This window comes from Pseudonaja textilis, chromosome Z (genome assembly GCF_049901715.1).
Source record: "Pseudonaja textilis isolate UNSWEBS1 chromosome Z, rPseTex1.2, whole genome shotgun sequence".
Taxonomy (NCBI): domain Eukaryota; kingdom Metazoa; phylum Chordata; class Lepidosauria; order Squamata; family Elapidae; genus Pseudonaja; species Pseudonaja textilis.
This window is the reverse complement of record NC_142008.1, coordinates 130193669-130219863: the sequence shown is the minus strand read 5'-3', so window position 1 is coordinate 130219863 and position 26195 is coordinate 130193669. Positions and strand designations below refer to the sequence as shown.

General features: G+C 39.9%; 2 protein-coding genes across 6 annotated transcripts in view; one reads left to right on the top strand and one right to left on the bottom strand.

Annotated features, from left to right (window-relative positions):
- The window catches only part of CORO1A (coronin 1A), a 32261-nt gene extending 20495 nt beyond the window's left edge, over positions 1-11766 (bottom strand). Inside the window, exon 1 of one of the 3 annotated variants that reach the window (XM_087918336.1) lies at positions 11599-11766. In XM_087918336.1, the coding sequence (XP_087774462.1) occupies positions 11599-11638 (40 nt within the window). In that variant the 5' untranslated portion in view covers positions 11639-11766. Of the gene's footprint in view, positions 1-549; positions 1109-11598 lie in introns of those variants that run through there. The other 2 variants (XM_087918335.1, XM_087918337.1) reach the window with 2 other exon arrangements.
- A 1719-nt stretch (positions 11767-13485) lies between these two features.
- Positions 13486-23952, top strand: MAPK3 (mitogen-activated protein kinase 3). 3 transcript variants are annotated; one of them, XM_087916314.1, is made up of 9 exons: positions 13486-13926; positions 15517-15699; positions 16275-16464; positions 16594-16710; positions 17266-17380; positions 17571-17702; positions 20705-20814; positions 20972-21110; positions 22309-23952. In XM_087916314.1, the coding sequence occupies exons 1-8, from the start codon at positions 13763-13765 to the stop codon at positions 21089-21091; spliced, it is 1131 nt and encodes a 376-aa protein (XP_087772440.1). In that variant the 5' UTR covers positions 13486-13762; the 3' UTR covers positions 21092-21110; positions 22309-23952. The 3 variants fall into 3 exon arrangements, with proteins under 3 accessions (XP_087772440.1, XP_026567521.1, XP_087772439.1); XM_026711736.2 differs by having other exon boundaries at positions 13675-13926; positions 20972-21114; XM_087916313.1 differs by having other exon boundaries at positions 13717-13926; positions 20972-21114; positions 22264-22395.
- The last annotated feature ends 2243 nt before the right edge of the window (positions 23953-26195 follow it).

The window sequence follows — 26195 nt, the reverse complement described above, 5'->3', positions numbered from 1 at the left end:
GGTGGAACGCATGGTCTGATTCACAAAAAACACCATACAAAAAATCAAAACCAGCGACATACAAGAGAAAATAAATAAAAGGCTTTTAATACAATACATTACACCCAACACAACCACAAACAAAAGCCCAGCAGAATTGCTCATGGGCAGAAAGTTAAGATCCCCATTAGACAGGCTACACCCCACATACAACCCCGAGAAACCCCCAGACTCGTCTAGCAAATACCGAACATTCAATATAGGAGACACCGTCTACACCAAGAATTTTACAGGGGACCCACTCTGGGTATTGGCACAAATAACCCAGGTAATGGGCCCCCGGTCTTACCGGCTACAGACCAACGATGGACGAAGCTGGAAGCGGCATATCGACCAGCTAAGGTCAAGAATAGCCACTGACAGCATGCAAACACCGCAAACAACAACCAACAAAGAAACCAGAGGGGGTGGGGAACCTCAAACCATAAGCAAAGGGAAGAAGAAAATCCTAAAACACAAACAGAACACCCCCCAAACAGCCCCAAACCATAATAAACCAACCTTACTCACCAGTAAACAACGAACCCGTAGCAGATGAACAACTGGGAGCTTCACCTGGAAGGAGCAGCCAAGCCAGTTCAACCAGCCCGGAAAGACCCGGCGGGAACGGCGGAATCGGCAGCTCAACCAACCCGGGTAGACTGGGAGGGAGCTACCAGAATAGGCCCAGCTCACCCTTCCAGGCAGTTCCATCCAGGAAAACAGGAGCAACGAAGAGTCCATCTGAACCAGTCGAGGAACAAACAGCAACTGAACTGCGCAAGTCAAGTAGACAGGTACGGAGCCCCTCATACCTGCACGACTATGTAACGATTGGCCAAGCCAATTGTGGGAGATTCAAAGCCCTGTCATTGGCCGCCGAGCCACGAGCAATTCTATATGAAGGGTTGCCTTGGCTCGCAGGTGTTATACTGGTCTGTATACACAATAAAGAGCTGACTTTTGGTCTCCTGTTTCTGTGGGAACCAATCTACCCGATCTAACATTTTTTGCTTACAAGCAAATTATATTTCTTGCAGATCTTCCAATGCAGCGTTGTTGTTTCCTTGTCATGCCGCTGCTTGTAGTCAATTTGTGCAATCTTCTTGCAGCAGCTTAACAGGTAGTCCACTGTTTTTTCAGCTTCTTTGCATAGTGGTATTTACTGTAGGTTTCTGTCTTTTCAATTCTGTCTTTGTATAAATTTGTCCTTAAGGATTAATTCTTGTGCAGCCAGAATTAATCCCTCTGTTTCTTTCTTTAGCTTTCCTGCTCTTAGCTATTGCCAGGTCTTATTATTATCTGCTTTCCCTATTTTTTTTTAATGTACTGGCCATGTAGTGGTTTGTTTTCCCCATGCCTCCATTCTGTTCTTCATTTGGTCTTTCTTTGTAGGTTACTTCGGTCTCTTCAGTAATCAGCAAGCCTTCCTGGCATAGTAACTTCAGTGCATCTTTTTCATTGTCCTCTGGATATTCTTCCAAAGCCCCTTTTTCTTCTTCAATTATCTGATGTACTTGCAACATTCCACGCCCACCTATTTGCCTTGGTAGGTACAGTCTGTCAATGTCACTGAGAGGTTGAAGGGCATGATTCATTGTCATTATTTTTCTGGTCTTCCTATCCATTCCTTTTTGGTTTGAGTCCAGTTCACTATTCCACTCTGTAACAAATAACAGATAACAAATAATCAGAGTTGGAAGGGAACTTGTAGGTCATCTAGTCCACCCCTCCACCCAAGTGGGAGACCCTACACCATTTCTGACAAAGGGCAGTCCAATCTCTTCTTGAAGGTCTCAAGTGATGGCACTACCACAACTTCCGAGGGCAACTTCTGTTCCATTGGTTGATTGTTCTCACTGTCAGAAAGTTTCTCCTTATTTCCAGGTTGAATCTCTCCTTGTTCAGTTTCCATCCATAACAATACAAGAGCACACAATAGATACAAACTCAAGGTTAATTGCACCAAACTTGATTGCAGGAAATATGACTTCAGCAACAGAGTGGTCAATGTCCGAATATTCTACCTGACTCTGTGGTTTCTTCCCCAAACCCCAAAAACTTTAACCTTAGACTTTCTACTGTTGACCTCACCCCTTTCCTAAGAGGTCTGTAGGGGGCGTGCATAAGCGCACCAACGTGCCTACCATCCCTGTCCTATTGTTTCTTTTATTTTTCTTATATGTATCCATGTATTCATAACTATGTTTTTACTTATACCTATTATCTTGTAAGCAATTGACAAACCAAATAAAATAATTAATAAATAAATAAATATTTCCTCCGATGAGTTTTGACTCTAGGATCTTTTTCACTCTCTTGATGTATTCACCTCTAATCTTTTTCTTAACTTAAGTGTGCTTGATGTTGTCAGCTTGAAAGATACCCGGGTATTTGTAGTAATCATCTTCATCCAGACTCTTAATGCTATTTTCATGAGGCATTTTGATTCCTTCAGTTTTCACTATTTTTCCTTGTTTGATAGTGAGTATGGCACATTTGTCCAATCCAAACTCTAATGCAATATCTTGGCTAGATATGCAAACAATGTTGAGCAACAATTCTATTTCAGATTATGTTTCTCCATACAGCTTTAGATCATCCATGTAAAGGAGGTGAGATAGTCTGGCAGATGTTTTTGATGTTTGATAGCCATGGCCTGAGTTATTCAGTATTGTTGACAGAGGAAACAGTGCAATGACAAATAATAGTGGTGCTAGTGAATCTCCTTGAAATATTCCTCTCTTGATATTAACTTCTCCAAGTCTCTCATCATTGACCTGCAACTGTGTCTTCCATCAATTTTTGCACAAAGCTTCTGATATTTCTACTGACTCCTGTTATTTCTAGGCACTTGATTATCCAGTCATGTGGCAGAGAGTCAAATGCCTTTTTGTAGCCAATCCATGCTACATTCAGGTTGGTCTTCCTTCTCTTGCAATTTTCCAAAATCATTTTATCAATTAGGAGTTGATCTTTTGTTCCCCTGCTATTGGGGCAGTTTCCTCTCTGCTTAGGTGGAAAGAGATTTTCAATTAGATGCTGTTGGACTGCATCAGCTACCACACCAGTTAACAATTTGAAAGTTGTTGGTAAGCAGGTAATTGGCCTGTAGTGGCCTGGTGCTGCCCCTTTTACTGGATCTACATTTACTGGATCTACATTATCAGGTAGGTTTTGCCAGATGTTAGCCACTCTTCAATTTCACCTCCTTGTAATATGTTATTAAAAAGCTTGGCAATGAGTGGGAATAAACCAGTAAGATGTTTCAACCAAAAATCATGCAGTTCATCTTACCTGGTGCTGACCAATTCTTGATCTTCTTTGCTCTTTTCTCTACCATTTCTGCTGTTATTACTAGTTTTTTCGTTTAAACTTCTTCTTAATTCTTATCCACCTCTTTTAACTAAGCTGCATTCTTGTTGTATTTCTTTGGGTTATCCCATATCTGCGCCCAGAACCTTGTCAGGTAATGACTGATTCACTGCAGTTTCTCCAATAATGGATTGATAGAAAAGTTTCTGATTAGGTTGAAATTGGAGGTTCTGCCTATAATTTGCAATTCGAGCTTCATATCTGCTATTATTTGTTAACCTTATTTTGTGAAGCTTCTTGTCCGGTAACATTGCATTGTTAACTAGGGCATACAAAACTTTTGCCAGACCAATATTTGAATACAGCTCATCCTCCTGGAACTCACACTGTATATTGGACATTAACACAATTGAGTGGGTTCAGAGGTATTTCTTGAGAAAAGTACTCCAGTCTTGCACTCACAATAGAATTTCCTATGCCTCCAGGCTAGAAATTTTGGACCTGGACAATCTGGAGCTACGCTGCCTGCGGTCCGATCTAAGCATAGTACACAAAATTGTCTGCTACAACGTCTTGTCTGTCAACGACTTCTTCAGCTTCAATCACAATAATACATGAGCAAACAATCAATACAAACCCAAGGTAAACCGCTTCAAACTTGATTGCAGAAAATATGACCTCAGCAATAGAGTGGTCAATACCTGGAACGCTCTATCCGACTTTGTTGTTACAGCCTCAACCCCTCACAGCTTCAGCCTCAAACTGTTTACCGTGGACCTTACCCCGTTCCTAAGACGTCCTTAAAGGAGCGTGCATGAGCACACCAGCATGCCTGCTGTCCCTGTCTTACTGTCCCCATTTATCTGTATTTACTTCCTTTGTTCATGTTTATATTCATACCTACACTTGTTACCTTGTGCATGTTTGACAAACAAACAAATAAAATAAATATTATTATTATAAACTTTTATTCATTAAACATGAAAGTCAACTGAACATTTAAAAATATATCACAAATATCATTGACTGGCTCTGATGGCTGATATGGGCTGCTGCCACCATCTTAGGTATCAACCAAGTATCTTCTTAAAATGTATTTTGTCCCAGGTAGCACACTCTTTTGCAGCTGCGTTGGTACTACAGCAGGAAGCTGCAACTTTTTGATGTATTTTGCAAAATTCTTGGACATGTTACCAAGTGCCGATGACAATGGGTATCACTGTTACATTTTTCATCCATAATTGAGTAGTTTTGATGGCCATGTCACAATATTTCGTGATTTTTTTCCAGTTCTTTTTCTTTGACTCTGCACAGTGGTACAGTGATATCAATAAATTGTACGTTTCGGTTTTGAACAACTGCGTGTTGTGTTCCAAATGACAATCCGTCTTTATTTGAAAGTCCCACAAGATCTCCACCTTATTTTTGAGTTTTTCTACATTATCATCATCATTATTATTATTATTATTATTATTATTATTATTATTATTATTATCATCATCCTACTACTGAGCCTTGGTGGCGTAGTGGTTAGAGCACATTGAATCTTACAAGGCTCAAGGTTGACTCAGCCTTCCATCTTTCTGGGGGTGTTAAATGAGGACCCAAAATTATTGGGAGCAATAGGCTGACTGTAAACCGCTTAAAGAGGGCTGTAAAGCACTATATAGCAGTATATAAGTCTAAGTGATATTGCTATTGCTGCTGCTGCTACTACTACTACAGGTAGTCCTTGACTTAGCAACTATATATTTAGCAACCATTCAGTTTCAACAATACTGAAAAAAGTGACTTATGTACTGTCTGTACTTACAATGGTCACAGCACTTCCACAGTCCCACGATCAAAATTCACATACTTCATAAACTGGCAGGTATTTCTGATGGTTTCAGTGACCTGAGGTCATGTGATCATAATTTACAACTTTCCCAGCCACCTTCCAATAAACAAGGTCAATGACAGGAGCTTGATTCCTTTAACAACTGCATGATTCATTCCATAACTACAATGATTTAACAACTGTGGCAAAAAGGTTATAAAATTCAGTGTGACTCACTTAACAACTACTATGCTTAGCACCGATATCCTGGCCCCAATTGTGGTCATAAGTTGAGGACCAACTGTACTACTAGCTTCCCCCAAAACAGCTAGGCTCATTCTGAATTAACTTATTTATTGAATTTGTAGAATATACTGAATCGTAAGCTAGATGAGCAAGTTGTATGTCACAACCTCTCCCCTATATATTTATATAGATATAGCCCAGTGGTGGGATTCAACTTTTTTTACTACCGGTTCTGTGGGCGTGGCTTGGTGGGTGTGGCAGGGGAAGGATACTGCAAAATCCCCATTCCCTATATTAAACCAGAAAGAGCTTTGCAGGTCATAAATAGCACCCAGAATCATCAGGAACCATTGAAGGCATTGAAGTAAAATAACAGGAAAATAGATTTACAGTGAACACGAATAAACACAGTACTCACCTGCAAAGAAAATTTAAACATACAATTGCTGACACTATTGTCTACATTTTAAGAAGACACTATTGGTGGAAGAACTGACAACTTGGGAACCTCAGACAGAGCTAAGATTTCAAGGTGGAAAACAAAACAGTTTTTCTGAGTCTGGAAATACAGCCCCAGGGTTGAACAGTATCTGGATCAACTCCATCTTTTCCTGGCATTGGATTCAGATTGCCAAGACGAATATCTTCCTTTCTGTCTTTAAGTTCAGCCTTGAGAAACAGGAACAGTTAGGCAATCATTCCAGATGAATCACCTTCAGTGCCTGGCAGCACAAACCACAAACCAAACTTTACTCTGTTTGAAAACTGCAAGTACAATCGTTGCAATCCAGTGGACATTTGCTGGGAAGTCTTAACTTAGGAAAAGACACTGGAGGCTGCGTGTTTAGTATGGAGAGTCTTTCAACCACATATATCACATCAAAACAATTGATGTCTTCTGTGTGACATCTGGCTTGCATTTGCTGTTAAGCAATCATGTGAGTGATGAGTAGAGAAAGAAAAAGAACATTTTAAATTCAGTTATGGTTGAATGTATGGGGTTTTTTTTCCTGTTTAACAGAGGTCCAATTTTTGAAGACTGCCTGGGCATCCCTACAGATTTCTTGGCCAGGTTTTCCAAAAGTATTTTGCCATTGTTTCCTTCCTAGAGCTGAGGGAAAGTGAATGGCTTAAGGCCACCCAGCTGGCTTCATGTCCAAAGCAAGACAATCTTCTGGTTTTCTAGCCTGATGCCTTTACATCAAATTGCCTTCCGTGTACTATATTAGATTCTATCTCAGATAATGCTATCAAAGTGAAAAATATTTATCATCAATCTGAATGAAGAATAATCCTAGCACTGTGGATACTAAAATTCACTTAATACATTGAAGTTAGAAGAACTTCGTTATCAAAGACCAAATTTGGAAAAGAACTTCTTGTATAAAGTTAAACATTTTTATATTTATCTTTGTTTAACTAAAAAATCCCAACACGTTGCATCTGACAGGCTTTATATCCACTGTTTACAACAGCTCACATCAATGAAGACTATCCTATAATTTCTGTACAGGTAGTCCTTGACTTACAATTGAGTTCAAAATTTCTGTTGTTAAGTGAGACATTTGTTAAGTGAGTTTTGCCTAATTTTACAACCTTTCCTGCCACTGTTGTTAAGTGAATCACTGCAATTGATAAGTTACTAACCTGGTTGTTAAGTGAATCTGTCTTCCCTATTAACTTTGCTGGTCAGAAGATCACAAAAATGATCACATGATCCTGGGACACTGCAGTGGTCATGCATATGAACCAGGTTACCAAGCTTCTGAATTTTGATCACATTACATTGCAAAGGTCGTAACAGTCACAAGTCACTTTTTTCAGTGCCATTGTAACTTTGAACAGTTACTAATTGAGTAAGTAACTCCTCTAAGTTGAGGACTAACTGTATTTCAAGAACCTCAAGGTAGAATACAGGTTGCATAGAACCATCTCTGTTGCTTCTAAATCCTGAAAAGGATAACTTGTGCTTCATACTACTGTTGGAAGAAATATCCTCCGGGGTTCAGTTCCAAGTGGGGAAAAAGACACTGGAAAAATGGAGGCTGTTTGGAAGGTGGTTTAATGATGGACAGGAGGACCACATGGCCTGGAGCCCCAGAGTGAAAAGGAAGGATGATCACATGCTTCAAAGTGAAGGAAGAGATCAAGAAAGGACTGATACGCTGCGAGTGCCTGAGTTTTATAACTTTTGTTGGAATTTGAATTGCAGTTTGTATTCTGATTGGTTGTCAGTCTGCCATGGGCCATGCAGGGGCAACTCTGTAGGCTATCCTGAGTTCCAGACTTGGTTGAGCCTTGCGGGATGATGCACTGAAAGGGCTTTGGGCAATTGCTATAGTTTTACCTGGAGGTCTTTGTTATGTAAAGTATTCTGGCCCAGGCCTTAATGGCCCACCCATTAACAAAGGTGGGGGTGAGTTTCTGCTTCTGAGTTTCTACTCTTTTTAGAGGAAATATTCTGCCTTTTAAATATTTCCTCGGATATTTCAATTTTCTAGGAGAGGGGTGAGTGCTAACTTCCTATACTACGGTAAGCCAAAAGTATACAGTATGTTTTAAACCAGTTTTGGTTCTTTCAGTGGTTTACCAGAAGCTGCACTCCCAAACAGAAGACTAGGTCAACTGTTACATTTGATTAACTTATGTATAACTACAAGAAAAATAGCTGAATATATATATTTCTCCTGATGACTATGATCATTTTCTTTCTATGTCAGCAGATTGTGATGTTTTGTGGGCTACCACCAAATGGTTTGAGTTGCTTGCAGCTCAATTTATGTGCTGTTATGTTAAGCCACAGTGGTTTAATCAAGATTTATAGGATAAATCACAATTAACTGGTGTCATACATGCAAAGTCATTAAGCAATATCTAAACTAAACCACAATCTCACACTTTTAGAGTTTACACAATGTATGAATCCAGCCAGTGACTAGATCTAGATTACCCAATATATTTTAATGGCTAAATATAGATGTTAAGACAAATCCTTCCCTCAGCTTGTAAGATAAACTAACCTTTACAGAGGAAGCTTCACCTGGTTGAGCCTTATGGACAATTTTCACTCAGCCTGGAAAAGGCACAGAGCTAAATTTCAAGCAATTTGACCTCTGTTTATTGTCTAATTTTATAAAGGCCTGAGGCAGGCAATGCAAAACCCAGACAGTATGGCTTTGATATTGGCCTTGGTGTTCACCAGAGCACTCTCATCCCTTCCCATGGGAATGGCTTGGGTGGAAGACCACTTATCCCAGCTAATTATTTAATGAACCTCTCGAGGGTGCCCCATCGAAGAGCTTTTTCTCTGACAAGATTTAACCCTTACTATCTCTGCTAACAGAGAGAAGATACAATAATACGAAAAGCTAATTGACTAGGAGATATCAAACTACTGCACTGCCATGCAGCCTTAAGAACACGGTAACACTCTATTAAGCCAGCTCCCCTTTTTCTGACTGCTGTTGCTTTTAGTATCTAGGAAAGTAACCAAATTCTATGCAATTGCTATTACTATGAGGAAATCAACACTTTAATCTTCTTACCTGCTAGATAGTGAATGTCCTGTTTTATTCCCCCCCTCCCCAACAAATCACGCTGGGAAAGGTGGAAGAGAAGAGGATGGAATAAAATCTAGAATGGTAATTGGTCCACTGTTGAAAGGACCAAGTTTAGGAAAGATCAAAAAAAAAATTACTAAAAGTCAAAACTTGATGGCACATAATAAACAATAAAATCAATTAAATTGTGGGTTTTCAATTCAATGTGTAGAGTGTGAAGGATGTGTGTTTGTGTGTTTATTTTCATGGTCATGATGTGTACTGAAGATGGTGTTTGTTGTACAAGATGCAATGATAATAAACTAAACTAGCTTTTGATATTTTTAAACTTTAGATATCTCTTATACATTATATATTAGGCATACATCTATATCTTATTTTATTGTTGTTTTCTTTTACTTCACTTTTATTTTCTAGTATTTATCTTATTTTTGGAATTTGAATTTTTTTTTTCTAATCTCTGACCTACATAAAATCATCCAAAATTCAGGCCAGATCCTTCTCCAGAATTACTAAGCTTCTCCTCTCTGCAGCAGTCTGAGTACCAGGACTGTGTCCAATTGAATTAAATAAATGAAACATTAGAATCAATATATCAACAGCAAACCCATAAAGTTAAAGTAATGGATGTAAACAGCCTTAAAAAATTAAGATTCTGAAGTAAATGTCTCCCAATCTTCCTTGAGTGATGGAATTCCATAACTGGGATATTTTAATTGAAAAAACTTTCTTACAATAAATACCTTTAAAATAGATGCCTACTCAAATCCTCACATATAGGTTGCTTCGGCTACTGCATTATTTTCCATTACGATCAGCCCTTAAAGATGACTCATAACCTTCCATTTGGGTAGAATGTGGTGGCTAGTTTTGGGGTGAGCATATCTTGATTTATATATATTGTGGCTATTCATTAAAATACTGAATTAATTGTCTGGATTTGATCTCAACCCCAAATACTAGTGCTTCCTCTTAAACAACTTTTTTTCCCCAATTTTTTTTATTAATTTTTAAAAAACAAACATACAGACCAAACACAAAACATAAAAACATTAAACATCTTTTTTGAAAGCAGCTTGATCCAGGGTTACATCTCTTCATACAGACATAAATTCAAATTCATGCTCACTTTTATATACCATTCCATATCTTATTACTATTCTACATTTTTTATATAGCTTCTCCCCTCTTTTCACTCTCTTAATTCTATTTTATTTATTTCATCTCAATTTAAATCATTATACTTATATCCTTTGTCTGTCCTGTTTCAACTGTCTATTATCTTTTCTCATTAACACAAAATTTCTCCTGTAATCACTGATTGGAGTATGACGCCTTTATATCTTTCCCCTAAATTTAACACTTAATATAATACATAACTTTCATTCAGATTCTGCTTAGTGCATTCTAAAGCTACACACTATATTTTTTAAAAAGAAAAAATTATAAATATATAATTAAAACAACAATCAATACCAGTTAAATTATCGTTAAAATTAATATTCATTTAAATCTTAAACATTTTACACATTCCTTTTCAAATAAGTATCATGTTTCTATGGGAACCCTTATAAATTTTGCATAGTTACTTCCCCCCCATTTCACTTATATTTTAAAACATTATGTAATTAAATGTTCCCATTCCTTTTTAATTCAATTCTCTCATATTTCATTTCATTTATTTTGTTCAAAAAAGAAAAAGTTTCACTAAATTACATTGAATATTTTATCCCATTTTATAATCATGTTGTTCCAGTTTTCTAACATTATTTCAAATACAACAATACAGTCTATATGTACCTTTGCAGAATATCTTTTTCAGTTATATTTTTACCCATTATCTCTAAATAAATCCAGTTTCTTTACATCTTCTTTCAAACCCTTGTAGCTTCTCTTCCCTTCCTTCCTCCCTTGTTTCTTCATGCCCTTTTTACCCCCTTGTCTCTCCATCTCCATTTCCCTCTTCTGTATTCCTCATTTCTGTTGCTTTCTGACATTATATCCACTTTTCACCTTATTTTTCTCTTTTGGGGTTGCTTTTTTAGGTCTTAAATTCTCCATTCTCTTTCCCTTCTTTCCCCTTTCTTCCCCAGATAAAGTTACTTGTTCATTAAAGATGGCTTCTTCTTTGTCCCAATCTTCTTGTTCTTGTAGTTTCTCATAGGTAGAAATCACCATTTCTAAAAAGTTGAAAACAGAGCCAAAAGAGCCTTTCCCTTCTTGTTCCTCTTCTTTATATTTTTTAAATTCAATTTTCAGTTCATCCACAAGTGATGCCATTATAAAAAAGATTTTTAAACAACCACCCAAGTATTTTTAATCATTAAAATATAATTTCCAAAAGTCCCAAAGTCACCAAGCAGTCCAAATACACACAAGCTGTTTCATTTAACACTTTTCTCTTTTTTCACTTTCTCTTCCTGGGGTTACAATTCAGTTACAAAGTTCCAATTAAAATGTATCTTTTAGAAATCTTGTTACAATTTAACTTTCGATTCTTTTAAATTCCAAGCAATCTCCTCCAGCCAAATCTTACTCTTTATTCTTTTCCTCTCCCTTCCCACTTGCAGCCCCAAAAAAGTTTTTTCAATGTTCAGAAATCTTTATTATACCCTTGGCTTTGATTTTCAGTTTAATTACCTGCTGAAGCCAAAGCGGGTTTTTCCGATTTCTCATTCATCTGCTGTCACCGTAAGGAAGGAGAGTGAGAAAAAACAAACTTTCCCTTTTCACTTTCATTCGCTGCTTCCGGATCTTCCTTGGGAACAATGAATCTTTTTTGAGGTTTAAATTCCAGGATATCTTGAATGTTGCTTCTTATCCCAGTCAGCCAAAACTTTCACTTCTTAACTTCCTCCTGCACATTCTTTTCCGGAGGAATGCTTCTTTGAGGCGGTCATTTCTGACCGCCGCTCTACCGCCTTCAGAAAGGGAGTCAAGCCAGCTGAGGAGGGGAGGTGCGGACTCCCCTCAAAACCCTGCCCGGTCTCCCCTGTCTTCAGCCACCTCTACGGGATGACTTTAGCCCCAAAGCCAGCTGGCTCGGGGCACTCCAGCGGCGAGCGCAAGCAGAAACTGCGCACAATCGCGGATTCCTGCTGCCGCCGAAGCCCAGCAAACCCGACAAGCTTCCTCTTAAACAACTTGAATCCAAGAATCTGAAGGAGAAATCCTTAAACCTGAAGCTTTAGGTCCTGCACTCCGATCTCAATTTAGAATCAAATTAGCAATGGTTCTGTTACTTTTTCTCCCCAACCCTTAACTAATGTAACCACAACCAGTTTTGAGGGTGTAAATGCTTATAGAGTACATTGGATAATAATGTAAACTTTTAGACCAATAAAAACCATACTGTAGTTTTAAATTGCAGAGATATGAACAATTTATTTGATGTTTTCAGGAGAGCTATATTGGGAAAAGATTTTTTTTCAAAGTAAGCCATTAAGCCATTGCCATCAGCAATCCAGTTCTGATTATTACTGACCCAGCTGCAGGTCCGTTTTTTTTCTCCTGTGGGTGGAGTGAAATCTTACCTTTTTCACTATGCCTTCAGCAAAAAGATTTAGCATGTGGTTTTTGCTATTACAGGCTTATTCTGAATGCTGTTTTAAATGTGCTTGCTGATTTCCAGCCAGACATATTTTAGAAAATGGATTGGGTTTATTTTTTATTGTAATGTACTTCAAAGGGTTAGCTAAAAGGGAAGGCGGAAGGTTAATAAATATAGCAAATAAAAGCAGCCTGGGGAGGATTCTTGCCTCTGCACAATTGAAATTCAAGTGCTTCTTTGTTTATTTACATTTAGAACAGGGTAGAAATAAGACTGGTTGTTCAAAATTAAAGACTTTATTCCCACAAGGCACTAAGCCACAAACTGGACCACTACTTTAACTTAGGGGTGGAAAACCTGCTTCCGTCTTTTCTAACAGATTGTTGAAATCTACAACGCCATTCCCACCTTTCGAGGTTGAAACCCCAGAAAACTGCAGTGCTGCAATCGGTAAACCCCGCCGCCCCGCCACCAAAGGAAGCATCCTACGGCACCCAGCATCGCCTCTTCGCCCGTCTGCAAAAGGCGCTTTTCCTCGTTGAAGTCTAAAAGATTTTGTAAACCTAGGCATTTTGCAACGATCCGGATTCTAGGGGCAGGAAGGAGAACCTACAGCAACTATTCCTTCCATCAAATGTTGATGGAAGGAGCAATCGACAGGTGCGACAGGCGTCACTCCCAAACCGTCGTTTTGTTTTCCAACTTGGATCGCTGCATAGTCTAGCACTTAGCCCCTGGGTTCAGTGGGTTTCGCGAAATCAAAAACCTGGCTTAAATGAACCGTGGCTAAGTTAACCAGGGAACTCGTGTCGTGCAGATACTTTCCATGCCCATTGCGGGATTCGAACTATAATTTGGATGGAGGGAAAGTATCCCTTAAAATAAGCCCAGATGCGCAGCATCAAGGATTGGAGGCGCGCTGAGCCAAAAGGCGGGGCCCAATGGGAGTCAAGCGCGCGCGAGTCTGAGGGTGGGACCTCATCGTGGTTTGGAATGTTTTGGGCGCGGCGCTTCCGGGTTGGGCTCCTGACATTTCTATCCAATCCAGACGCGCCGCGGTCCGCACAGCGTCAGTAGGCAACACGGACGCATGCGCTATTTGAAGGAGCTCCAGCCGCAGCTCCCGAGGAGCGCATGGGCAGCGCTTTTCTCTCCGTTTCTTCAACGAGCGCATGCGCGGTGTGGTCGGGCGGTGTCGGTTCCGGGTAAAGCGGGGATAAGAGCGGCTGCGGGAGTTTCTTGATTAGATCAGTCATGGCTGCAGCAGCGGCGACAGCGGCCCCGGGTGGGGCGGGAGCCGTGCCGGTGTCCGGAGTGCCAAGATTAGGAGTCGAGACTGTGAAAGGTCAGGCATTTGACGTGGGACCACGTTATACAGACTTGCAATACATCGGCGAAGGAGCGTACGGCATGGTCTGGTAAGTGAGCGCGAGTCCTGCAGATTGGCCCTGAACGGGAACCATACCTGGGCGAGACGTCCCAACAGTTGTCTGGCGTGCCTCTTCCTGCGAACTGGCTTCGCGCGGTCACCGTACCCTCATTTAAAAGCTTCCGCCATGTTGTTTCTTAGTTACCAAAGTTCTACAAGGCTGCACGTTATTTTGCTTTATCCGGAACTTGCTTCCCCTCCACGCCCCCCACCCCAAAAAACTCCTTTAAGGTTCCCTGCCCCGCCGGGTCTTTCCCTTCCGCACCTGGCGACTTCGGAGCCATTCCGTTGCAAGGGGGCGTTGCAGTGGCTGTCTGTCAAATCTGGCTTCTAAAGCCCAAAACGGTCGTCTCAACTAGCCCTGCCAAGTCATTGTTGTATTCCGAGCGCCTCCCCGAAAGCAGCTTTCGCAGCCTGTTATCTTCCTGTGCCAATATTTGCAGATTTCCTGTGAAAGGCTTAGGGTGCCTTGCAGCTGGGAGTTGCTTTTTTACCTGTTAACAGATATACTTTTTGTACTTGTCGGTATCGAGGTGCCAACACAAAACAAAATAAAACACCACGAAGGTTAACACATTCCTTTTCTCTGTGGGCGCAGCAGGTTCAGTAAAACATCCTGATGGTGAACTTCATTTAGTACCACGAATCGCAGCTCCCCCCGAGCATTTCTCTGAAGTGTGTATCACTCCATTAACTCTTCCTGCATTATAGTTATTAAGCTGCACAGCAGCTTCTATCGGATGTCAACTTCAGCCTGGCGTCTGGCTTGTTTAGATCACTCTTCCTTCAGGGCAGATATATCTTCACAAACTAGGCTAAGTATCATATAGATACTAATTGATCTAATTATAATATATGCTGGCTTCTATGCTCTGCTCAGCCTTTGGTTTACATTAAAGCTAAGACTTCCATGAGTGCTGCACTGTTACTACAATGATTCTCAAGATGTTTACTGAGAATTATTTATTCCAACTGCCATGCGTAACTCAAGTACCATATCAGACTTTCCATATTCTGTAATACTCCCATTTTTTATTGCTTGTAATCTAATCTGTGTAAATTTGGAACTAATATACTTTGTATTAGTCAGTGCAACACATATACATCCCATGTTTCTGTGGTAGAATGTATATTTGATGGTGGTAATTGTATTTGTATGATATACTTATAAAGCAACCTAGTTTTCTAGATTTGCAAAACCTATCTGCTGTTGAGATCTCAAAGGTTTCACTTCTGTTCGGTAGCCTTGGCAACAGCCAGCTCTTTCTCAGATTATAATAGTTGTTGTCCCACATTGGTATAATGTGTTATTAGTGTTTTCTCGTTCCTTCCTTTGCTCTTTTGTTGCAGTCCAAAATTAAAATAAACATTCAAGCTTTCTGATGGTTCATCTTGTGCATAGAATGTTTCTTCTTGTGAGTTTCTAGAGTGATCCTCTTCTATTGGAGAGTGAAATAGTTTATCAGTTTTGGTAGCAAACAATTGTAGAGTCACTTGTCTGAGATGGGCAGAAATGAAGTAAAAATAAATAAAAATATACTGAGGATTCCTGTGTGTATTTGCATTTGTTTCTTTACAGCTCAGCATATGATCATGTCAACAAGATCCGAGCTGCAATCAAAAAGATCAGTCCTTTTGAGCACCAGACATACTGCCAACGCACACTGCGAGAGATCAAGATACTCCTACGCTTCAAGCATGAAAATGTCATTGGCATTAATGACATTCTTCGTGCACCTACCATTGATCAGATGCGTGATGTGTATCCTTGCAGATGAGACTTGTGTCGTTTCATTTGTGGAAGGAGATCTGCTTGGAGAAAGGTGTATGCATAGAGAAAATGTTCTATTATCTATTCAATCTTATTCTGGTCCATTTTAATTAAATGCACTGCATAGAAGCTTTAGCTCATTCTGAATATAAAGAGGTAAAATAGGATATGATTATGCCAGCATCTGGGCTGGCTTCCATTTGTCTTCTGGCGTGGCTCCTGGTATTGCTTTCTTAATAATTGAACTTATGAAACAGTTTCTCTGCTTCTCTTATGTCTCTAAAATTTATGTTTTTTTCAATCATACCCCTTTGCTTATTTTTATACAGCAGCTAGTAAAGTGATGATGATCTACTTTATACAGGAAATGAATTGAACCTGGTTTGAATCTGGCTTCAGTTATTTGAGCTATTAAAAGGAAACTTAATTTGTGGCCACCGTTGTCATTTATTTGACCACTTCTAGAGATACTGCCTTCTATATTCTTTCCAGGAAGTTACTTTCCTTGACAGTTTTCCCTCCTTCCCCTTTCCTGGTGGAGAGGGGTACTGTTTGTCTTATTTCAGATATATAGTTCAGGATTTGATGGAGACGGATCTCTATAAGCTTCTGAAGACCCAGCAGCTCAGCAACGATCATATCTGCTACTTTCTCTATCAGATTCTTCGAGGGCTGAAATACATTCACTCTGCCAATGTGCTTCACCGGGATTTGAAGCCAAGCAATCTTCTCATCAACACCACATGTGACCTGAAGGTGGCATTCTAAATCTTTTGCTAGGCCTTCTGCACCTGGCAACAATCTCTTCCCGCTTCATTCTGCAGGGCAATTAATTCTCCATTTATTTGGGGGGTTGCTACTCCATGGTTCTCTCTCTTCTTACAGATCTGTGATTTCGGCTTAGCCCGAATTGCTGATCCAGACCACGATCACACAGGATTCTTAACAGAGTATGTTGCCACTCGCTGGTATCGAGCTCCTGAAATCATGCTTAATTCCAAGGTAAATTAAGCAGAATGGATAGAACATGTTAGCCAGAACACCCAAAACACATTTATTATTCCTCCAATAGTTGAGTGTAAAGTTTCCCAGCTTCTCAAAAAAAGTAAAGATAATGCCTAAGCAACATGATTAAGCTGTAACACAATTCTGAAGCCCAGATCAGCTTGGCAAATTGATATTTATGAAGTTTCAATGTGCAGCAGAACCACAGTATCACAGTTCTTATATTTTCTTTCACTTACTTGTACAAATGACCATAACAGTTCTAGCATATCTAACCCACACAGAGGCCCAACTGAAGGATGCTAGTATGAGGAAGACTGTTGCATAGGCTAAACTGGAGGAACTTAAGTTTTCCTGAAAATGTTTCCTTTGCTGAGTATGCAGTTTAAGATGCCTCTCTTACATTAAACTGAGAAGTTTGATTTGCTAGGAAGGAAACATATCTATGTCAATAAAAGGATGACTGTGCATGGCTTAACAACAGCTAAGAGCAGAGTGGATTAGAGTCAGAAATTCTTAGCTTTTATTTCTGTGTCTTTTCCCTCTTCCCAGGGCTACACTAAGTCCATTGATATATGGTCAGTGGGTTGCATCTTGGCTGAGATGCTGTCAAATCGACCTATCTTTCCTGGCAAGCACTACCTGGATCAGCTGAACCACATCCTGGGTAAGAGGGAAGGTGACTGAACAAAGGTTTTGACAGGGTGGCCTAGTAAAAGTCTTGTTCTGAGCAGCTTCTTGAATTGGGAGCTGATTTTGTCTTTCTCCTCATAAGGCCTCCTCATTATAACTTTAATAGCAGTTTTCCTCTGGGGCTTGCAGTTACATAGATATGCATGCATTGGCTCTCTCTACAGGTATTTTGGGTTCCCCGTCACAGGATGACCTGAACTGCATTATAAATACAAAGGCTCGCAATTATCTCCAGTCATTGCCTCAAAAGCTCAAAGTTCCTTGGGCTAAACTGTTCCCAAAGGCTGATTCAAAAGGTAAGAGAGAAAGAAGGCTGAAAATGTATGGCTTCATCCTTTACCTGACATGTTTGGCTCTTTATTGATAAATCAGTCTTCGGCTACTGGCTGACAAGCCAGAATTCTTCACCCTTTTGTAGCTTGGTAGGCACTATTAATGTTCCATCAAAATCAATATTTTGACATCAGAGGGTTTTTTAATTGCACATTTTAGAAATGGAGAATCTGTATGTGCTATTCCCATTATTTTATTTAAAAGTTAAACTTCTGTATTCTCAACTATTTTGTAAAACTTTCACCAAGCCATCCATCCACTAGTAGGGCCCAGTTTGGGTGAAGACTGTACATTTCATCATTTAGAAACTGGTTATCCTTTTTAATGTGGTTGGAGATCTTTATGCAAAAATTGAATGATGTGTAAATTCAGTTGCCTAAAACAATATATGTGGCACAATACCGTATAGGCAGAATGGCCCTACGTATTTCACTTTCCATTTTCATTTAGGTTAGAGGTGGGGAATTGTGGTCTAAAAGGCTGGCTCAGGAATTCTCAGGAATTCTGGGAGTTATAGTTCCCCACCCCTGATTTAATTAGGGTTAGGGTTCCAATAAGGATTAGCAAGAAAAGATAATTCTTCTGTCATTTAAACAGTCTGTGCTGAAATGTGCATTCCCTGTAACTCAGTGCAGGAAGAGTAGCTTCCTTTCACTCTCTTAAGTTGTAACTCACAATTTGAAAATATGCATTTAAATCAGCCTTCCTCAATATGATAACAACTAAATGTGTATGCTACAGTCAATATCATTCCCATCTTTCAGTGGAAGATACATGCTGAAGGGGAGAGAGATGGATATACAAACAGTATTCTAAAGGCTTTTAAAAGTTCTCCTGTGTGACATTGATGTGCAGTTTTTAAAATACAGCTGATTACCAGAGCAGCTTAATCTGAAACAGAAGCTGGCAATTTTTCTGTGGTTGAAGGATGCAGGGTATGCGGTGATGGTGAAGTAATATTACTGGAAGAGGGCCAAAAGTTTTGTTCCTTTTTTTGGACAAAATGTTGCATTAAGCTTCAGATATCAATGGCATTGCTTTGGCAATAGAAGGGGGTTCTAGTAGACTAGGAGTACCCTGATGTACTACCTTATTTACATTATACTATTATATGATATATAATAATATTATATACTAGTATATTTGTATTTATTTATTAAACTTATATGCTGCCCGTTTTCCCTAGATGTGACTCCAGGCATCTTGGAATCATAAAAACATGATAAAACATTAAATTGTTAAAACACTAAATATTAACATTACAATTTATTTAAAATTGACAAAATGGGAAGGAAAGTAGAAGATGCACAAAGGGAGGAGGTGAGATCTTAGTCCATTAACCACCTTCAGAATTACACACACACACACACACACACTAAGTTAGGTTGTAAAGCTTCAGAACAATGTCTCCGGTTTATGTTATCCTTTCAGAGTAAAAAATGCAAGAAATTATAGGTGGTAAATAACATGTGTATAGAAACCTATTTCCATTGATCCACCCAATTTATGTTGCCCAATTCTGTATTTCTCCAAAATCATCACCTCTTTCCATCAGTTTTCAAAGCTCCTTTATTCTTTATTGTCTGTTCTGGCCATCATCTGTTAATCTAGCTTTTATGTATATGTCTTTCCCAGGCAAGACATGAGACAGCACCACTAGTAGAAAGTGGTAAACATTGGTATCCTATTAGACTTATTTAATTTGTAAATAAGACTTAAGATAAATAGAATTAAGGGTCTGAATAGACTGAATAACCAGGAAAATTTCTATTAAAGATACTGTTCATATAAACTCAGATACTGTTCATATAAATTCATATTAATGAAAAACTTCAAATTATTTTTTAAAAAATAGATAAGTATTTGCCGCATGTAAGTGTATTACTAGGGGTATCCAGGTTTATACTACCTTGTAATTTTGAATTGTCTCATTTCAAAAATTGAAATGGCAGTTGGAGAAGACAACAGAATTGGCTAAGGGTGGGGGATTAGGAAAAGCATTGGATTTCTTGAGGAAGAAAAGTGAGCTGAGGAAGATGATCTTTGTATTAAGGTGAATTGATTTTTTTGAGCAGTGCTCTGATATACAGATAGTAGATTAAATTGGCAACCAAGATTTTGAATAAAGAAATGGAAATTCTGCTTCATATAAAATTATAATTTATATGAGATTTCTGGCCACATGAGAAGAGATGAGAAGTCAGTAACATCAATCATACTGAAAGCAAATAAAAGATAACTTATAACAACTGTAATGACTATGTTTCTTCTCATAGGGGTGGCCACTGTTTTTCAGTCTTGGCATCTTTAAGATACCTGGACTTTAACTTCCAGCAGGTTGGCTAGGGAATTCTGAAGTTGAGTCCACACATTTTAAGTTGCCAAGTTTGAAAAAGACTGTCATTCACTTCGGAGGCATCCTGCTTTTGTTATACGAGAGGGTTTGGGACTTAGCAATAGCACTTAGACTTGTATACCGCTTTATAGTGCTTTACAGCCCTCTCTAAGCAATTTACAGAGTCAGCCTGTTGCCCCCAACTATCTGGGTCCTCATTTTACCCACCTCAGAAAGACGGAAGGCTGAGTCAACCTTGAGCCTGGTGGGATTCAATCTGCCAAATTGCAGGCAGCCAGCTGCAGCAGAAGTAGCTTGCAGTACTGCACTTTAACTACTGCACCACCAAGGCTCTCTACCTTACAAGAGGATGCAGGCCCAAATCCTTGGTCTGAATTGGCAGCGTTTTTCTTATGGGGAGGATGAGCCCTCCAATTCAGCCTCCAGATTTCATCTACCTACTGAGATAAATGATCTCAGAAATCAGACAGTTGTTTCCTGCATTGCTCTCTGCTACCACTGGGGGATGCATCGTAACCATCTCTTTCCTAAACAAAGGGAATATTCTTGTTGCCACGTGTGGTCCAGCAATTGATCCTGTACCCTTTCACCATTTTTTATCCATTTCAGCTCTGGACCTGCTGGATAAAATGTTGACCTTTAACCCCAATAAGCGTATCACAGTGGAGGAGTCTTTGGCACACTCTTACCTCGAGCAGTACTACGACCCTTCAGATGAGGTGTGGATTCATTTTTTTTTGAAGGGGTGGGGTGTGGGAATCTTTTAAAAGGATGACCAGAGAAGGAGTCAGAAATTGGCATATGGCCTTAACGCAGCTCGGAAGCAGAATTTCTATATTTTGTTTTTTTTTCTCTCTCTCTTTACCCCCACACTAGCCAGTTGCTGAGGAACCGTTCAGGTTCGACATGGAACTGGATGACTTGCCCAAAGAGAAGCTGAAAGAACTGATATTTGAAGAAACTGCACGATTCCAGCCTGCCTATCCAGGGCCCTGAGAGCCTCTCCAGGCCAGTGGTAGGTATAGCTGTTCATCTTCAAGGGTGGCTAATTTAGCCCCCTCCCCTCCCAAGAAAACCTTTCAACCTGGGATGTTACCTATGAACCCCATCCCCTAATTACGACATTACTTATGAATCTGAGGAAGGGGTTTCATAAGCAATGCACCATTCCCAGAACCCTCTGCCTTGGAAGAATCCATTTAGAACACAAAAATAGAGATGGAAGGGACCTTGGAGGTCTTCTAGTCCAACCCCCTGCTTAGATAAGGTAAATTTATTGTCATTGTACTCAGAAACCTGAGAACAACGAAATAAGGTGCTCTTTCACAACACCAAAAGACATATACAAATAACAATGTAAAACAAATTAAAACAAACAACAGTTAAAAACCGTACAACCAGGATATATATATGTTAAGACCACCGCCATTTCAGGTTATACCATTTCAGGTTACCCAATCCCTTCTTAAAAATTTCCAGTGTTGGATTATTCACAATTTATGGAAAAAGGCTGTTCCACTGATTGATTGTCCTCACCGGCAGGAAATTTATTCTTAGTTCTAGGTTGCTTCTTTCCTTGATTAGTTTCCATCCATTGCCGGTTTCACTCCTGAACCAATGAGATTAAACAGCAGCCCTGTGCAAAAAGATCAGCAGGTACCCTGGTTATCCCCATGGATTTATTTATTAAATGTGCATGCTTGTCCATCTTTCCCTCTGGTGACGCTAGGTGGCTTACAATAAATAAAAACGATATAAAACATAAAAAATATTAAAATGACAGATATTAACATCAAAATTAAGAAAGATGGATAAGGAAGAGAGCAAAATACAAACAGAGCAGAGCTGAAATCCTTTCTCTATCCACTATCCACCTTCAATCGGGAATGCCCACCCCCATCGGGACCCAGGCCAATCCACAAGACCCGGCTTTAAGACCCTTCTGGAAGGCTAAAATGTTGGGGACTGATCTCGCCTCAAAGAATTCAATATTCCAGGGGGCCTTTGTGCCACAGATCTTCTCCTGGACTGATAATCCTTTGTGGCAAGAGAGAAGAACCGCCTATGACAAGCCTGTGTCTTATAACCTACTGTTTATCCAGTGATCAAATGTGGCTTCATCTTAAATGTACGAGATGGATAAGGGCACTGTGGTCAAGGCCTCCCAGGCGCCAGCAGGTGAGCCTTCATGGGATCCCTTCTTCTTCTTTCAGGTCACTGTTTCACCAGGAGATGATTTGGAACTGTACCCAGCTCCCCCTTTGGAATGTCGAGGGGAGCACAGGATTCAGGGGTACCAACTCCAGGGTGCCCCTGTAGACTTGCTGTACAACTGCGCTTTGCTACGTGGCTGTGAACCCTGGTAACCCATCTCTGGACCCCCTTAATGTGATGTGTTGGGGCGAGACCCTGGTTGGGGGAGGGGGAGCTGCTCCCTCCCTCCCTCTTGGAGGGAAAAGAAAACAGTCTCCCCTCCCTTTATCCTTTTCAAAGCAACAAAAGGGGAGTCGTCTCCTTTTGGGCATTTTACTGTTTTTGTCAATGAATTAATAAACTAATATTTTAGCAGGGCCATTTTCTGATCCCTTGGGCATTATTAGCAAGGGCAACTGAAATCAGATCCTGGTCCCTGGACGTACACTTTGTATCTTTCTTCTGTAATCCTCTGAACCCCACTACATTTTGAACACTGGGAGCAGAACCTTAAACTTTCTGACTGCCCAGCTTTTCTGCAACACTCCTTAAGAATCCAGGAGCCTTGATTCCTTCCTGCACAAATAGAGGGCATGTCTGTGCTGGTGTTTATCAACTGATTGATACACTTTGAAACACTGACGCATCTGACCTGGCGGATGTTTTTCAGGGCTAAGAAATGCAGTGCAAGGAAAGATCCTGTGATGATGAAAAAAAGTGTCTGGTTTGAGAGAGACAAATATCTTTCCCTCCGCTTCTAACTGTTCTGTAAGAAACTGTGCAGATGAAAAGGAAGTCCTTACATTTCTGCTTCCTCAACCTAGAGACTGTAAGATTTTTTGTTGTCTGCCTTCCTTCTCCGCCCTTGCGTTTAATAAAATGAGTGAGTGTGTGTGTTTGTGTGTGCGTGTGTGTGTGTGTGTGTGTAAACTGCTGCATACCTTGAGAAATCAGTTGTCCTCTGCAATGGCACAGCACTTTGTCTTCTTGCTGCTACGAACTAACATGGCTGCCGTCCATTCCTTTCTCAATATTTTTGATGCCAATTTTTAACTCCAGCTCTTCATCATGCAAAGCAAAGTTCCTCAAGGAATGGAGCTTACAGTTTGGGGCAAGAATGAATTGGGAAGTGGAAAATCACTAATCAAAGTTCTGTTTTCTAAAGGGATAGTCCTGCTACCCCAAAACCACCAGAATGTGCCAGGTAGAAAGGGTTGTACAGGGGGTTATTTGGGTGTCCACTGTCATGAGTGGAAATGAACCGCTCCCCCACTTGAAAGTTAGCCTTGCAGGAAAATTGCTGCTCAGATGGCCCCACCTCTCCCTTCCCTTCCACGCGTGCCATGTTTCAGAACCAGTTTGGACGGGTTTTTTTTTCCCCTGAAACTTCTAGTTCTCAATGATGAAAAATGCTCTAAGCAGAACCATGGGATTTGGGACGTGTTTTATTTGTTTCCCTTACCCTTCCATTGAATGAAGGAGAAGCTTCTGTGTTCAGACAGCATTGCCTGCTTGTCCTAGCTGTGATGATATGCAGTGAGCTTTCTTCCTAGGGTGTGTAGCCATTTGAAGGAACTTGCATTAAAGGGAATTAATGCTTCTCCATCTTTCCCTGCTTTGGATTGTATAAAAACCCTAAAATAAATCATTCCTTTATTCCTTCAGCAGTTGCTTTGTCTTAATTTGGGGGCGGTTGGGGGGAATGGATCGTTACCCTAGAGCCCTTTTCAAAAAAGCAGTTACAAGGTCAGTCAATCTGAGCAGGCATCATATTTCAGAGATCAAAGTAAATACAGATAGTCTTCAACTTACCATCACAATTGAGTCAAAATTTCCATTGCTAAGCAAGATGGTTGTTAAGTGATTCTCCCACCCCCCCCACCCCCATTTTGCCACCTTTCTTGCCGCAGTTGTCAAGTGAACCACTGCAGTTACACTAGTAACCCGGTTAAGTGAATCTAGCTTCCCCGCTGACTTTGCTCGTCAGAGGGTTGCAAAAGGGGGATACTGCAACGGTTATATGCCAATGGCCAAGTGTCCAAATTTGGATCACGTGACCAGTAGGGATGCTGCAATTGTCAGAAGAGTGAAAAATGGTCCTAAGTATATTTTTCTTTTCAGTGTTGTGTAACTTTGAATGGTTACTAAATAGTCATACGTCGAGGACTACTTAAAGAAGGTGCTACAGATAAACTCATGGCAATGTAAGCAAACCTCAGAAAAGCGTAGTCAACTTTGCTGTGTATTTTTAAAGTCAACTTTGCATTTTCCTTAGAGACAAAACGGCAAATAACAATGCTTTTATCTGGAATGTAATACGGTCTCTTACATCATACCATGATGTTGCCAAAGTAACAGAACAAGCATCACCACATCACAGGGCAAGTGCTATCCTTTGCATCACAAAGTGATCCCCCTTCTGCGAATACCCTAGTTATTTCAGAGTCAACATGAATGAGGTTCCCAGATAAAATATAAACACATTAAACAACAGTCAGGCTACAAATAAGAATTAAGAACTGGTTTGCCAGCTCAATGTGGTTTATAGAATAATTTGGGGATACCTGCATATCTATCTAATGGTTAGGGCAATTTCTTAGGAAATTTACAGTGATGATTAACTGGGATTGTTACTAATTACTGTAAGGAAGGAAGCTACTTGTGATGCAAGGGTTTCAAGACAGGATATACTGGCAAAAATGGATAATCAACAATAAAGACCTTGGCTCCACTGTTTCTCAATTTGGATTCTGTAGAAGGTTGATAAACTTGTGTTCCCCGTGTGACAGAGAACTAGAAAACTTGTATAAACTAAATACTTCCTGTAATACAAAAGCTGTAATTGGTGTTAGGTTATGAAATTAAAACCAAATCCATCCAGAGGACCACTAGATAGGAGCCAAAAAGGTACAGAAAACTCCATTTTTTAGCCTAAATCTGGCCGCTCTACTCTACCATTATTCGTGGAATACTTTTATTCCAAGTATTATCCTCACTGCCTTGTATTTTGGTGAAGTGAGCTTTACCATTTAGGCATCACAGCTTCCTTGATCGAATGAAAGATGATTGAGTTCCAAGCCACAAAGAAATATTAATACATTACCAAAACATTGCATGCTGCCATATCTTTTGCTGTTCAGCTATCCATAAGGCTCCTCCAACCCTATCTGAAGATGGTAGCAACAAAATATGAGACATTTTTTCATGACGTACGAGCATTATGTTCTAGAGCCATGGCTTAAACAAAAGTTTTAGAAAATACTTGAAACATTGCCACAGCTAAGAGTCCCTTAAAGATTGATATACAACAGGACGTAAACAGCATATTCTTGTGCAAAAGCAATCAAACTCTGTGATCTAAATAGTTTCCTTCACAAGCTGAAGAATAACAGCTGATTCATGTAAGTCAGGGTTTCCCAACCTTGGTTTGCTTTAAGATGTGTGGACTTCACCTCCCAGAATTCCCCAGTCAGCCATGCTGATAGACCCACCCATATTGCAGTGCTTTGAGAAATGGATCTTAAATCATGCGAAGCATTTTATCCATAAGGAGACGATCATTAAGGTAGGAAAAGCCTGGAAGGTAGTTTCATCACCTGCAGATCTCAATCTTGTCTGCTAGCTAGATTATTGTGTTTATAGGGTTGTGGTTGTGGCTATTACTTTGCAGGTCATTATAATTCACTCATTAGTATTTGATGATATTCCAAGGTTGTGCCGTCTGCTTCAAAACATATTCAGACTATGTACGGTGACCAAGGAGTATCCCATTTCCTAATGTTGACATCAATTATAACAAATCAAATTGTATCTTTGCTTCCATTTTGCTGCCTTCCTTCCTTATTACCATCCAGTTGAAGTGTTTTCTTTATATATGCTTTAAAAAAAAAATCTCTGATGCCATAGG